Here is a 14,412-nt window from a genome sequence, read left to right as displayed (position 1 = left end):
TCTAAACTTTGGAGACTTCCAGAGCACGGTATCAGGTTGCTGGGAGCTTTTCTGCCATCCTACCTGATTACTACGATTGGGAATCTCACCGACGGGGCTGATCATCTGTACTCTGGTCACAATGTCATAATGTCAACAAAAAAGATGACACAATTTTATTCGTCATGACTTTTTTGGTGATATTCATCGCTTGTATTTTGAAAATGATCCTGATATTCCACTTCATGTTTGATCAAGCTGTGATGTTTGATCATTGAAAATTCAAGAAAAGTCCACTGATTCATCATATCAGTCAAACTGAGCAAACACTTATGCTGACTACGATGCAAGCGGATTTGGAAATAATGCTAAAAATCCATATAGTTAGCATGAAACGTCACTTTATTGCATGAATCAGCAGGATTCTGACATCTTTGTGCAACCATGCACATGTTTCCTTTTTAATCATTTCTCTTTGCATGTTTCCGGAATAATCTGAATACAACCCATTAGATGTCAAGACAATGTGAATATATTACAACATCTGGCAACAAGATTCACAAGATGTGGCAGCTTCAGCGTGACTGTGGCCTTCATCACATGGCACCTCAGACATGTTGCTTTATTAACTATTTGACAGAACATTTACAAAGGACATTAAACCCCCGTAGTAAAAAATATAACAATAATAATTTAGGTCAGGCTGAGTGAAAACTGGGGAGGGGCTGCTGTGTTTGAACTCTGTCAGGCCACACCCATCAAATGCGTATTGAATAATAATTAAGATCTCAATATAGCTTCATTGAAAGTCATTCTCTCACGTTCTTCGATGCTCTTCTTTTGGGATGAATGGAAAGGCAGCTGAAGTTGTGTTACTGGCTTCTCTACAAGGCTGTTTGTGTGGAGTCAGATGTGATGTTTGACCTCTCACCTCTGTATTTCTGCTCTAAATTAGTTGAACTCGCCGCTGCTTGCTCTGCTCTACTGGGATTGTCGCCAATCACAACTGGCCGGCGATCCGATTGGGCGGCGGCATCGGTGGGAGGTGAAACAACCACTCTTTCTATGGGCTCATTGGCTGTTCTGTCTGTCACAATAACATAATTGGGCTCTGGCTGGTGGGCACTGGAGCGGCGCTGCAATGCATGCTGGGTGCAGGAAAAGGAACGCTGCCGAGGGGCAGGCTGAGGCGACAGGAAGTGAGGCGTTGCAGCTCTGGGGACTTCCTGATGCCTATGACGATCCTCGTCTTCCGAGGTCACCTCCTGCAAGGTGCTGATTGGCCGAGGGGAGCGGCCCATGACTCTCGGTGGGACCAGCGCTGTTGCTGATTGGTTGAGCTGCGGTCGCCAGTTCTGAGGGGAGGGGTACTGCACTCGGCTCATCGACCAATCACTGACAAGACAAGAAAGTCATCGCAACGTTAGACTGCCACACAGTAACATAGGCTACATTTCTCACTCACTCATCTGGCGGCACATGATCAGAAGGCAGACACAGAGACACGGTTCTCTGTGCGCGCATCATCTTCCTGAAACCTTACTTTTGTGGAGGTGGTGTCATATCTCGATGCGCTATGATCCCAGAGAAGGAGGCACTTCTTCCGGGCATGCCCTGAGATCCGACCCACGGCGAGTACATCAGAGCGCGCTCCTCCCACAGCATGTCATTGGCCGTGTCGACGGGAACGGGCCCCCTCTGAATTTGGTGAGCCAACAGGAGTTCCAGGACCTGGTGGTGAATGCCCTCCCTGGCCACGTCGCTCGGACGACGTCCTCTCCGATCGTGCAGCTCAAGGTTGGCGCCGTGAAGGAGGAGAAGTCTGGTCGTATCATAGCAACCATGGAGGGCGGAGAGGAAGAGCGCCGTCTCGCCCTACAAGAGAAATACACAAAAAAACAACATACGTCTGTGACGTCTGGAGGATATAAATAAAACAGGCAATGTGCCGCTTTAAACATGCAAGTCAGGGTTCTTATAGTGATAAAGAAACAGTCAGAACTCACCTTGTTGTCTTGCAGGTCCACGGCCGACCCGTAGCGAATGAGGGTCCTCGTTAGGGTGAGATGGTTTACTGAGCATGCCCAGTGCAGGGCTGATCTCCCTGAGAGAGACAGCGTGAGTGGAGGGGAGGCAAGGGGGAAGAAGGGAGGGAGTAAGTCAGCCAATGAACAACCATTACACAACAGAGTCGAGCCCAAGATGGTGAAGAGAGGGAGAATGGAGGGATGTAGAAATAGTTTCAGCTGAAGTGAGAAAGAGAGACAAGAGGTGTAAACAGAGGGAGACAGAGAGACAGCGAAAGCGAGGAGAAAGATGAGCATCAAAGTTAACATGTGCATCGACCCGAGTTTGAGCACGAGAGCACATTAACTTTGATCTGAGTCAGAGGAGGGCAGCAGGGGAGCTGGAGGAGGAAGAGGAGGAAGAGGAAGAGATGGAAGCCATGGAGACATGAGCACAGGACGGGAGAGGAGGGACACAAAAAGAGGATGTGAGAGATTCATGTTTCCTTCAGGATGAATTGTTAAAACGTTGGTTATGGCTGTGGAGGCACTCTGTAAGTCTTTTTACAAAATACTAAATCTTATTGGCTTCCATGTCACTTTTTTAGACGGACATTTAAATACAATTGGCTACATTCACATTGCCCTTACTTCAATGAGGTTCATAAAAGGCATCAAGCTTTACATGTAAATTCTATTTGACTGAGGTTCATGGGCTGAGTCAGACAGAGGTATCAAACGAATATTAGTAACTGTGACACGGATGCGTTACCAGTATGATCAGTGTTGTTGACCGGTACTCCCGCTCGCAGCAGCTCCAAGACCACCCTGTCCAGCCCGCTACGCACCGCTCGGATCAGAACCACGGAGCCATCCGGGCCACACCACTCTGCCGACTGCCAACACAACAGAGCCGTGAAGAATATATAGAACACACATACATAAAATACATATTTCATACCTAAATATTAAACAGTTTAAGCCTTGAACAGTGTGGTCTACGAAAAACACAAAAAGGAGAATAAAAAATACAACCCCAATGGGTTAAAGTCCTAAATAACACCGGCTCCCCTCAACATGGATGAATTAAAAAGAACAAAACATTTAAAACAAAAACTACGGCCAGACCTGCTGGGGAGGACTGAGCAGAGGAGGAGGAATGGCGTTTCTCTCCCATCCTCTAGGTGGAGCTGAGGGAGAATAAAAAACATTTGAGATGGATCTCCAACTGAAAAGTGTAAGAATTGCAATACTCACACAAATACTCAGTACGGTATGTAATGATGAGTCCCGTTCGACAGTTGATAAAGGCTGTATTTCAGTGTTGTACGTGTATTGTTTGTGGTGACGATATGTCAAGAACATCTTCAAATGGTTTGTCCGACAAAATAAAAAAATTTAAAAAAAGATTTCAGCGAAGCAGACAAATAACAATAAAATCAAGAAGTGTTATTCACACAGCACATTTCAGACCAATGGAACCACTAAATGACCGAAAAGCCATAATGCAACAAGGAAAACACAACGTGTGAGAAGAATGGAGGAGGTGAAGTAGGAGTGGCGTTTCCTTGACCGAGTATTATTTTCGACATCAGGACATCTCAGAGTGCATTATTTCGTTCATCAAAGCAAGTTTAAAACGTTGTATTTGTGAAGTATTATTTATATCATTACCTGCGGTTTAAACCTTGAACACTGATTAATCTGTCGTTAAGAAATATTTGCCGTCTCCCAGTATGTAACTGAAACTTTACAATCATCATACTTACATCAGGAGCCGGGGGTTGAACCCAGATGCCAGACAGCCAATCAGATAAAAGTATTTTTGAATGTAAGTGTAGCGTGGTAGTAATGCACGTGGTGAAAAGAAGCTAAGAATGAGTGAGTGAGTAGATGGATGAATGTTGAACCTTACGTTGTACAGGCCTGCGGGGCTGTGAGGCTCCAGCCCGGTAGTGTTTCTGCTCCTGGCTCCTGTGGTCACAGATGGAGGCGTCCTCTTGTCGCCTGGAGCATCTCGCGTTGATGTCTTCCATTGAACTCTGGGTAAAGTCTGTGTCGCTTCCTATATCCTGGTCCCTTTTGAGGGGTCTGGAAACCAAAAGCACAGTTTTGATCAAGGCATTAGGTTAACTGCTGTGGTTTCCATCGTAATCAAGTCACCCGAGAGCTCTGCAACACACCCAAACACAAGAATTAAGTCCTTCCTAAAACATGCATGGGTTGGTAGTCTTTGAGGGACAGGATCCTGAAACATGTCAGGGCTTAAAGATAAGTATTGGTATATCCAAAAGGTAATATCCAACTGATTGGCAGGAAAAAGTTCCATTTCGAAAACTACACACGTCTCTATTGTTTGATATTTGTCTGCATGACATCATCCCTCCAGCAGACAAAACATCCTCTCTCATGCCTTTCAAAGCAGCTCGTGTCTCACCGCATCCGAATGGCGTCCTCCCCCAGCGGTTCCCTCCTTCTCTTTTTCTCCGCCTCCTTCGCTTTCTTCTTTTTCCTCAAGCTGATCTTCTCTTTGTCTCTGCTGGACCTGACCCTCTGCTCTTGGTTGGCTGCGTGCGGCGCCACGGCCGCCTTGGATTTGGGGTCATTGTCTATGACCGTGGACCGGTGCCTCACCCTGTCACCGCCTTCCCTCAGCGCCCGCTGCTGCCTCACCCTCCTCACCACCAGCAACGCCACCAGGGCGAGCACCAGCAGCAGGCCAATCGCTACGGCGATCACGGCCCATAGCCATGCAGGGGTCGGCTCTGTGAGAGGAAGAGCGGACAATGGATTTTGTTACTGGGACATTTCGTTCAGGAAAAAGTGATGTCAAGATACTTATCATGTTAATCACACCGATCCTTAACTGTCCAAAAAATACAACAAATACATTCCTATTTATCTCTGCCTCTGACATATTGTGTGTGTTTGAACAGCTCAAACATCAACACAATGGAAACAGAAAGGTGTTTCATAGTGTTTTGTTTGGATGAGTCAAAGCTGGATGTGTGTGTGTGTGTGTGTGGGAGACAGGACCTGTGAGCCCATACCTTTGACTTCCTCTTTCACCGTTTCCTCCTCTCTGCTTCCTATTTCCTCTCGGACTCCCCTAATACTGACGACGGCCTTCAGCTCCGGGAGGGTGGGGAACAAGCCAGGCTTCAGCAACATCACAGCACGCAGGAAACTGGCCGCCTCGGTGGCATAGGGGAAACAGGTAGAGAGCAGACGGGAGCACGGCCTGTTGTCCACTTGGAGGAAAAGGAGGCATCTAGGAACGAGTGAGAGGAAGGGAAACAGTAGGAAAGAGCATCATTTCATTACAAGTGAATGAAATGTCGGCTGAATAAAATCTAAATTCATTAAAACCATATCATAAAAATCACATTACGGCAATGTTTTGACATAAAGAAGTCACCTTCTTACCAAACAAAGCAAAGAAAATCAACAAAATGCAATTCTGAGATTAACACACATGGTGATTGATATTTATATCAGTATTTATACCAGTCTCCCTGTTCAGACTGTCTTACTGAACTTGGAGTTTCCCATGGTTCAAAAGTATGTTGTTTCCAACGACACTCACTATTTTTCACAGTTCACTCAGCACCTACCCATTCGAGTCCGCCGCAGACGCCTGAGCCAGCAGGTTGGCGAGCTGCTGGGCGTCGAAGTCAAACAAGTTCCTGTCAGTGGAGAGAGCAGCGGACCCTCTCAGTCTGAGCGGCGACTGGAGGAGGACGCTGAGCGCCCAGAGCAGGGAGCTGTTGGAGAAGGCTCCGCGTTGTTGTGGGAGGCTGGCGTGAAGGACCAGGGTGCCTTTGGCCCACAGGGGGCTCTGGTGTGTGAAGCAGTCGCTGCCGTCCCATCCGCAGGCCGCGCTGTCGCATCCCTGCTCGCAGTGGGAGTTGGCGTAGTGGTCGCGGCAGTACTGGATGTGGGCCGGACTGAGAGTCATGATGGAGAGGAATGAAGAGATGTAAAGAGACAGAATAAGAGATTTGGGAAAAATCCCCTTAAGGTCAACTTACCATCTTCTTTTTCTCACCCAGAGCTTTCAACCAAGACCATAAGATGTGGTGTTTGGCTGTAAATGTACTATTTTCAAAGTAATGAATTAAGTTCCATTCTTGACTCTGGAAATGTTGTGTTGTCGATGCACAGAGTACAATTACTGAGACAACTCCTCTTATCGATACTATTATGTTGCCTGCACCTTGATACCAAAGAAAAAGTTCATGAATTTCACTGTTTGATTCTCCTTTGCACATGTGTACTGGTTAATGACAATAATAAGTGATAATAATAAGCATCAGGCTGAGTCTGTCTGGCATAAAAAACATCCCGAAACCTAAATGGATTTTTGATTTGTTTAAAAAGTTACAAATATCAGAATCAGAATCAGCTTTATTGGCCATGTGTGCATACGCATACATGGAATCTGTCTCCGGTTTCCACTCCGCTCTCAATGTACAAACACAAATTTACAATAAACAAGATAATATATGTATAAAGAATAAAAAATGGCAGCAAAAAAAGTAGAACGGATGTTGAAATATGAAGACAAATCAGTAAAAATCGATGAAAAATATAATCGATGGAAACAAGAGCTGAACCAGCATACGACAATTCAAAAGGGCAACTGTAACTGGTTTTGAGTAAGCCAGTGGACACATGAAATGATTTAATTCACAACATTCACTACGAAGCCAAGAAAGCGTTCTTTTTATGGGTCTATGACGACGAGAATGAACACAAAAGTGTTTTACTTGCAGTGGCCCCTGTCCTTCAGGCAGTCGAAGCCGTCTCTGAGACACTCGGGCTCCGTACAATCTCTGTCACATGACCCGTCTCCAAACTTGTCCTTACACTTTCTTTTGACTGGACACTGACCCCACGGATCACCAGACGCAGCTGTGGGGACAAGCGCACATAAGGGCGAAAAGGGTCACAGGGTTGCACATAAATGGTGATCTTTTTCACGGCAAACATCCCTTCCATATTCACATGTATTTGCACAGTTGGCAAACACATTGAGTGTATTATTTCATTCGGTCACTCATTGTCTCAGAGCATCAGCTAACTATTCATAACAATGCAGGTCAAGCCATGAAAGGTGGGTCCTGATACGGGTCGTTAAAGGGAAACAGGAAATGGGCCCGACATAAACAGGAAGTTTCCAGGAGAAGCGAATAGCAACAGGAAATGGAGTGGGCCGGGACTCGATAAAGGTTAAAGGTCGCTACTGTGGCAACGAGGAATGTGATGGAGTTGGACAATGGGCTTGGCAGGTGTGTGCGGGAACATGAATTCATAGCAGCAAAAAAAAAAAAAAATGCAAGAACAATAGAGCTGAAAATAGACATGTTAGGTTGAACACTTTTGTTGAGCTTGATCAGCAAAGAGAGCTTTCCTGGTGCAGGAGGGATACAAATTTGAATATAATAATAATTAAAAAAATACTTTTCCCTTTGTTCTTAACAGAATATTACAAAAGGTTCAATTCTTATCTACAATGACCCATAATATTATATTGTAAACCACATTGTCTGAGGCTACAAATCACTCCTTAAAGACCTTAGTACTTAGGTCCAGCTACAATAATTAGTCTACAGACACAGGATGCGGTTTCCCTACACTTTGAACAGGTGATGTGTTTCGCGTTTGTACGAAAGAAAGATCAATCTGTGGAGAATCGGGGCCGGCAGCCTCACCTTGACATGTCCAGCTCAGTCCCAGCAGAACAAACAGCCTCAGAGCCAACATCTTCAGGTTGTTCACCTCTCTCTCTTCTCTGCTCAGAGGAATCAGCAGTCCAGTCCAGCTGTTCTGTAAACCTGCCTCTGATCTGCGGGAGCTGCCGCTGCGACACGGTGTTTCGCGCTTAATCTGTAGCTCTGTGGTGTCGCTGTAGTCCCGCTGCTCACCATGAACTCTGAGTGAAGTTGCACGATCCCATCACCGCTCGCCGCCGCCACCACCACCACCACTTGCACCAACACCTTCCAACACCGCCACCACCACCCAGCCCACTTTGTTCACTCGCTCTTTTTTTTTTTTTTCAGAGGCCCTGCGGATATCTGGACAACTTCCTGCCACTGTGTGGAGAAGAATAGGAGTGTGATGACTGTATGGGTGTGTGTGTGTGTGCGTATTTGTAGCCCGTACTGTGTCTCAAGTTGAAAACACACATTATGGGGCATGTGAGCTGTTAGAGGAGCCGTTATTTGAATGTGTAAAAAGCTACAGGGTGTGGGGGGGAACGGCGTGGTTTGAATTAGACCTTTACAAAGACTCTGTTTTGTCCAGAGTCAAAAAAACAACAAACTTCTGTGAGTTCTCTGCTTCTAAAGTTACTCTGCAAACCGCTTCTGTTGTTCATATTCGATCCACAAAAGAAAATAGGGCACTTGGGGCCCCAAATGGCTCTTTGTCATCACAGAGTGAAATAAATAAGAACCAATAACTTCATCAGTTTGCAGTGTTTCAAGTTCTTTAAGGCGTTTGACTTTGACCCTTCACATGACACTTTCATTGAAATAACAAACAGTCGGTCGACAGATTTCTACGCACATTATGAAACATTTTTGTTTTTGCGTTGAACTAACAATGATGCTTGACAAAAGAATCTAATGGGAACTGACATCTCAAGGAACAACAAAGCTTTCTCCACTGTAAAAAAACAACAATAATTATCGTGTTTAAATAATCCCTCTTCAGGGAAGCAGCTGCTCATGAAGACTGAACTGCTTCAGACAGTGTGAGCCTGGAAGAAGGATTGAATGAAAGTCAAGATCATTCAGTCTTTCTGGAATTCAACTCTCCACAACGTATGTTGTAAGTAATAAAGTGACCAACAAGGAGCAATGAACTCCTTTCATCCCTCTCTACTGGTTACCCGCTTTCTCTGGTTGAGGCCCTGGAGCTCCTCTTTCCAAGCAGTACTCCTCCCAAAGCTCATTGAACAAATTCCTGGTCGCACCGAAGGAGCACCCTTGATCCCTCTTCGGGTCACATAGTCCCAAGTCCATCTTTTTAAATACAGCGCAGAAAACCTGCCGAGAGAGCGCCGCCGCCTTCCTTTCCGAGCAGTGGTTGTAGTAGTGCCTGTACACCTCGGACATGTTCGAGAAGACCGGCTCCAGATACAGCTTGGAGACGGACGTGCCGCAGCAGTATGAGGGAACTTTGGGCAAACCCTGGAGGAACTCATTCAGGACCACATGCTCGGAGGCTTTACGGGACTTCCTCTGCGTTTGCTTCTTGGTGGATTCCTCTGAATCGTCCTGCTGAGATGCATTCTGTGCCCAGTTGAGCACTGACCACTCGCCGATCCCCAAAGTGGAGAGGAACATCTTTTTGCAAACCTGTTTCCTGTCACCGTCGGCTATCAAATGATACCGCATCGAGACCAACCTTCTCGACTGAGTCCACGGCGCTCGGGTTCTTTCCACCGGGTCGCAGTCGACTAATCCGGACACGTAGATCTTCCTCTGAGCCCAGTTCATGCGCTGCCAGAACCCAGTGAACAGCTCGTTCCTCGCTTCGTCGCCGAAGTCGGCACAGAAGCGGTTGGATGCCCTTCTGCAAGCGCTGGACGTGCATCTCGAGCCCATTGTCCTCTGACCTTTAGTCGTGGTCGAGCCGTCTTTCTTACATTTGCTGACGTACGGTTTCCCTTCCATCCTGAGTTGCTTCTGTCGATTTTGCTTCCACGTTAGCGGCTTGGCCACTCTGGATTTCTTCCTGGCCGACCCCTCTGGTTCTGGAGGCCTGTCTTTGTCTTTGTCAGTGGCATTCACTCGCTCTGCAAAAACAGGGGAAATGACATGAACACGTATGAGATATTACGGTAACGGCAAAAAACATGGAAAATAATGCTACTTACAAACGTTATTACATAAATGCACTATGCAGGGCTGCAGCTAACAATTATCTTCATTCTCAAATGATCCATTGATTCGTTTTCCAGTTAAATGACTGTTAATATTGTCCATAAAATATTTTTTGAAATGTGTAACAGACAGTTACACATGTACCCCTAAAAGCAATCAATTTACAATGACGTACATCAGAATAAAAGCATCAAATCCACACATTTCAGGAGCTGCAACCAGCAAATGTTTGGCATTTTCTTCCTTGACACACAACTGATTATCACGCAGTGCGGAAGTTGCAGCCTCGCAGCTTTCTTTAGTAAGTAGCTGACACTCACCCGGGTTAACATCTGCAGTTTTATAAACAGTAGAAGAAGCAGGGTTCTGTTGTGCACACTGAGGGACAGCCCGCCTCTTTTCTAACTTGTGTTCATTTGAGTGGTTGATTGTTGTCGTTGTTGCTCCTTGCTGCGTCCAGTTGAGCACGGACCACTCTCCTATCCCCAGGGTGGACAGGAACATGTTTTTACACACTTGTTTCCTTTTGCCGTCCACCATCAAGTGATAACGGAGGGAAACTGACCTCCTCGACCGCGATCCCACCGCCCGAGATCTTTCCACGGGGTCGCGGTCCACTTGTTCTGCTACGTACAGTTTTCTCTGAGCCCACTTCATGCGCTGCCAGAAATCGTCAAACACTTTCTCCCGGGCCTCCTCGTCCATCTCGTTACAAAGGCGGTTCGAGGCCTTCTTGCATGCGTTGGAGGTGCACCTCGGTCCGATTGCTCTCGGATGTTTTGTCATAACCTCGCCGTCTTTCTTTCGTTGGCTCACGTAGGCTTTACCCTCCATCCTCAGCTGTTTCTGCTTGTTTTGCTTCCACTTTGATGGATCTCCTACTTTGGCTTTGGGCTTTTTCCTTCCATTCCCGGCCTTATCCATATTAGTGTTTCCACTTTTGGCAGCTGTATTAAGGAGCACTGAAAAAAACAAACACAAAAAAAAGTTCTTCAATGTTAAAATACTTATGCTCAGTTGGAAATGATATGTTTGGTTTGTTAAAAACAAAATAATGGTTAGGAACTGCAACAGCCTGCAGAAATACAGGACGCCCGTCTCATGATTGCAATATATAAAATAAGACTTTGTTGTACACGTATGTGGAGAATATGAAACGACACATTCCATCAAATAAAGCTAGATACTGTAAGAGAACTACAATGTCAACGTCATTGCAAGAAAGCTGTCTGTGCTGGATAATATTTATATATATTACAAATAAATAAACAGCATCTATCCCAGTTATTGTGACATTGGTACATGTTTATCATCATCTGTGTCGTTAACTTTTCTTTCGGTTGACTTAAAATGAGCCTCATTGAGGCTCAAGATCATACAAGAAAAGATAAAACATTGTTGATAACAAGGGGAATTACTGTGCTGTGCAGCAGTTGCAGTAGAAAAAAAGGAAAGAATGCAAGATAACAATAACAATAAGGTGCACACTTCTGTAAGTGGATTTGCGGTAGTAATGTGTAAAAAAGCTAAAAAAATAATATTGTGCTTTTACAGGATGTAAGCTAGCATTCACAAAATTCAAACAGCTTACAGTTACAGCAGCAACAGCTGTTACTTACTGGTGTCACGCTTTCTTGTTAAGACGCGTTAATAACCGCTGTGTGTCTTTACAGAGACACTCATACACACCTGGAGGGATGTGGTGCCGCCCGGAAGTCTCAGTGACTGCGGGTCTGTGAACAGGGGGGTCATTGGTGGGTTTGGGATGGAGACCAATATCCTCCATGGCTGCAATGGCTAGAACACAAGAACCAGGTTGTTAGGTTGCTCATGCATGAAGATAGACAACTAAGCCATGTGTCTCAATCCAGATGTTTCAGTAGTTGAGGTAGAAGTAGGCGTTGCAGGCCTGACAGTCACAGAGCAGGGTAAGTAGAAACGCCTGTAACGGTGTTTATAGCGATATTTAGTCTTATCATTATTACTATTTAACTTGATGTGCACCATAAGCTAATTCTAACTCTACTTGCATGCTAAACTTCGACAAACAACCCTTTAAAAAGGCCGCATTGTTTCGGCTCTGCTCACACAGTGTTATACATCTGAAGACGTCTCGTAGACCGGTCGGTTCCATCCAGAGCAGATCACAAGTTCCCCCGCGGCCGGCTGTTCACTCCGCCACGGCTCCGGCAGCGAGACGCGAACATCTGTCGGCTCGGTTGGCTCCGGTTAGCTCACGTTTTATTTCGCTAAATGTCTTTATTAACTGGCGGAACTGCGGAGCTTCCCCGCACTGGCAGCTGCCATGTCTGAGCATGCGCACTGGCCTTCAAGGCAGAGATAGGAAGTTCGTGTTCTAAATAGAATAAATACACAACAAAAACAACAATTGTGATAGTAAGAACAACAATAATAATAATGTGTTTTTGTTTTGCAGTGTTATAGCAAGTATTCTAATGTAGCATGTATTACAGATATGTAACTGTTGTGTACAAGTACAATTTTACAAAGTGCAAATGTGCTAAAAGTACCACAAGTAAAATCACCTATTATACAGAACAGCTGCTGTCAGTACATTCATCATTATCATCGTGGTGGAAGATCCTTTACTGAACAAATGTATCAATACATCAATATAAAAATACTCAAGTACAAGTAAAAGTGCTATATTCAAAATGCTACTTGAATAAATGTACTCATGATGCTGAGTGACTGCTGTCAGGGTTTTACTAATATCATCAGAAGAAGTATCCAGATCCTTTACTGAAGTAAAAGTATTAACACATTCATGTAAAAATGCAGAACCCAGAATGTATGCAAAGTGTTTAAAGTAAAATGACTTGTTGAGCAGAAAGCATCCCCCGATGTGACTGAGATATTATAACATATTATATCATGAGACTGTAATACTGATGCATCCATTGAGGTGGCGCGACTACAGTTAGGTATTCAAATAAAGATTAAGATTTGACACAAGATAGTTAAATTTAGCTTCATGTCGATCAACTACAACTGTAAAATACTACATATTAATTCATCCCCATAAACAATATTGAGCCTCTTTCTATTTGTCTGGACACTAAACACAGGCTGTATAAATGAACAGGCTTTCCTTCCATTTAATCTCTCAAAAATGTACGTTATGTTTTTAAAATGCATGAAAGGAAACGTGTTCTAATTATAAGTGCTATATGGGGGGGGGGGGGGGGGTTCACGCAGGCTGCTTCAAACAGTAAGCACAGATATAGCTTTGCTCTTCTCATCCTATACAAACATGAAGGCAAAGGGGAAGGAAGGAAGCTATCTGGGAGTTCAACGTTTCTGTCGGGTTTCTTTGTCTTAACACAAGGCAGGAATAACCAACTGGGAAAAGCAGGCAACTTTGTGAAGGAATGTGAATCACTAAATAGAAACTCAATGTGGAATTAAATCATTCTTCATTTTATTATTTATACCAGTACTTTTCCTACTGTTGTACATCAAATGTCTTTAATAAAAAAGGCATACAGCATTCATACATATATGGTCCAAACAACAAATGTTTGCCCCAGGGTACCCTCACAGTTTAATGTCACAACACATTCAGTTTTTATTTAAATTCCAGCTGTAGATCCAAATGTAAAAATATAGTCTATACTTATGTCTTACTGTTCTATAGACTATAGAGTAGTACTGATTGGACCGGCCTGATGAGTGATGGTTTGGTCCAAAAATGTTGAACAATGTTCATGTCGTATAGAAGTATAGAAGCACAATATTGCAGAAGCTGAGTCACCCAGCCGCAACTTTAGGCCGAGACTTTCTCACTGCGATGTGGAGGTTCTCTGCTTTCTTCAAAAGTCCATGCTGCTGGAGAGCAGTGATTGGTTAACCCACAAACAGCTGTATTTGGTGTTGTTTACCATCTCTTCATTAATATTTGTATCATCATGTAAAACCAATATGATTACACATCAACCCTTAATTGTCTTCAGATCGATTACACGTATTAAGACATTTGTTGGTAAAGATTCTATTTAATGATTTAATTTAATTTGCACAAAGGGTTAATTGTCTGTTGCAGATTCAAATGCAGCTGCAGTAAGATGTATGATTCACCAAAGTCACCCACTTTGTTATTAAATATAGCTCAGATCATCTAGTATTCATAATATATCTTCAATTGTCTGGTGGTATTGTGCCAGAGAGGTAACTTGTGTAAAATAAACTGTAATAATTAACCCTTTCATTACCGTCCTCCGCAGTTTGACGTACTGTGTTGCGTCACACGGAGCATTTCTGTGAAAACAGGGACACAATTATTAAAATATAACAGACGCATGCATTTCTTTTGAGGATTATTTTGCAGCTGCAAAGTACCAACTGTGAAGCAAATAACTTCTTATCAGCAGTCATTATTCGTCACAATAGGAAAATTAAACAAAAGGCATTCATGGCTTTCAGCACGAATGCAAAGGTGATGTCATGCAAAAAGAAATACAGCATTTATCAAAAGTGACATTTCAGAAGCATCTTGTATAGATTTCATCTCA

At 44.2% G+C, this 14,412-nt stretch overlaps 2 protein-coding genes across 2 annotated transcripts; both read right to left on the bottom strand.

Annotated features, from left to right (window-relative positions):
- Nucleotides 1–401: 401 nt before the first annotated feature.
- notchl (notch receptor, like) lies at nucleotides 402–7,934 on the bottom strand. The gene is made up of 11 exons (XM_079275334.1): nucleotides 7,700–7,934; nucleotides 6,755–6,899; nucleotides 5,600–5,932; nucleotides 5,036–5,256; nucleotides 4,423–4,750; nucleotides 3,901–4,076; nucleotides 3,114–3,175; nucleotides 2,758–2,881; nucleotides 1,986–2,083; nucleotides 1,523–1,854; nucleotides 402–1,374 (listed from the first exon to the last, which is right to left on the bottom strand). The coding sequence occupies exons 1-11, from the start codon at nucleotides 7,749–7,751 to the stop codon at nucleotides 864–866; spliced, it is 2,382 nt and encodes a 793-aa protein (XP_079131460.1). The 5' UTR covers nucleotides 7,752–7,934; the 3' UTR covers nucleotides 402–863.
- A 572-nt stretch (nucleotides 7,935–8,506) lies between these two features.
- Nucleotides 8,507–12,099, bottom strand: LOC306782140 (uncharacterized protein). Its single transcript, XM_079275339.1, has 4 exons — nucleotides 11,969–12,099; nucleotides 11,570–11,677; nucleotides 10,201–10,842; nucleotides 8,507–9,792 (listed from the first exon to the last, which is right to left on the bottom strand). Exons 1-4 carry the CDS (start codon nucleotides 12,012–12,014, stop codon nucleotides 8,873–8,875), a joined length of 1,716 nt encoding a protein of 571 aa, XP_079131465.1. The 5' UTR covers nucleotides 12,015–12,099; the 3' UTR covers nucleotides 8,507–8,872.
- Between the last annotated feature and the right edge of the window lie 2,313 nt (nucleotides 12,100–14,412).

This window comes from Melanostigma gelatinosum (genome assembly GCF_949748355.1).
Source record: "Melanostigma gelatinosum genome assembly, chromosome: 9".
Classification (NCBI taxonomy): Eukaryota; Metazoa; Chordata; class Actinopteri; order Perciformes; family Zoarcidae; genus Melanostigma; species Melanostigma gelatinosum.
Note: the sequence above shows the minus strand (reverse complement) of the source record. Positions and strands in the feature narration are given on the sequence as shown.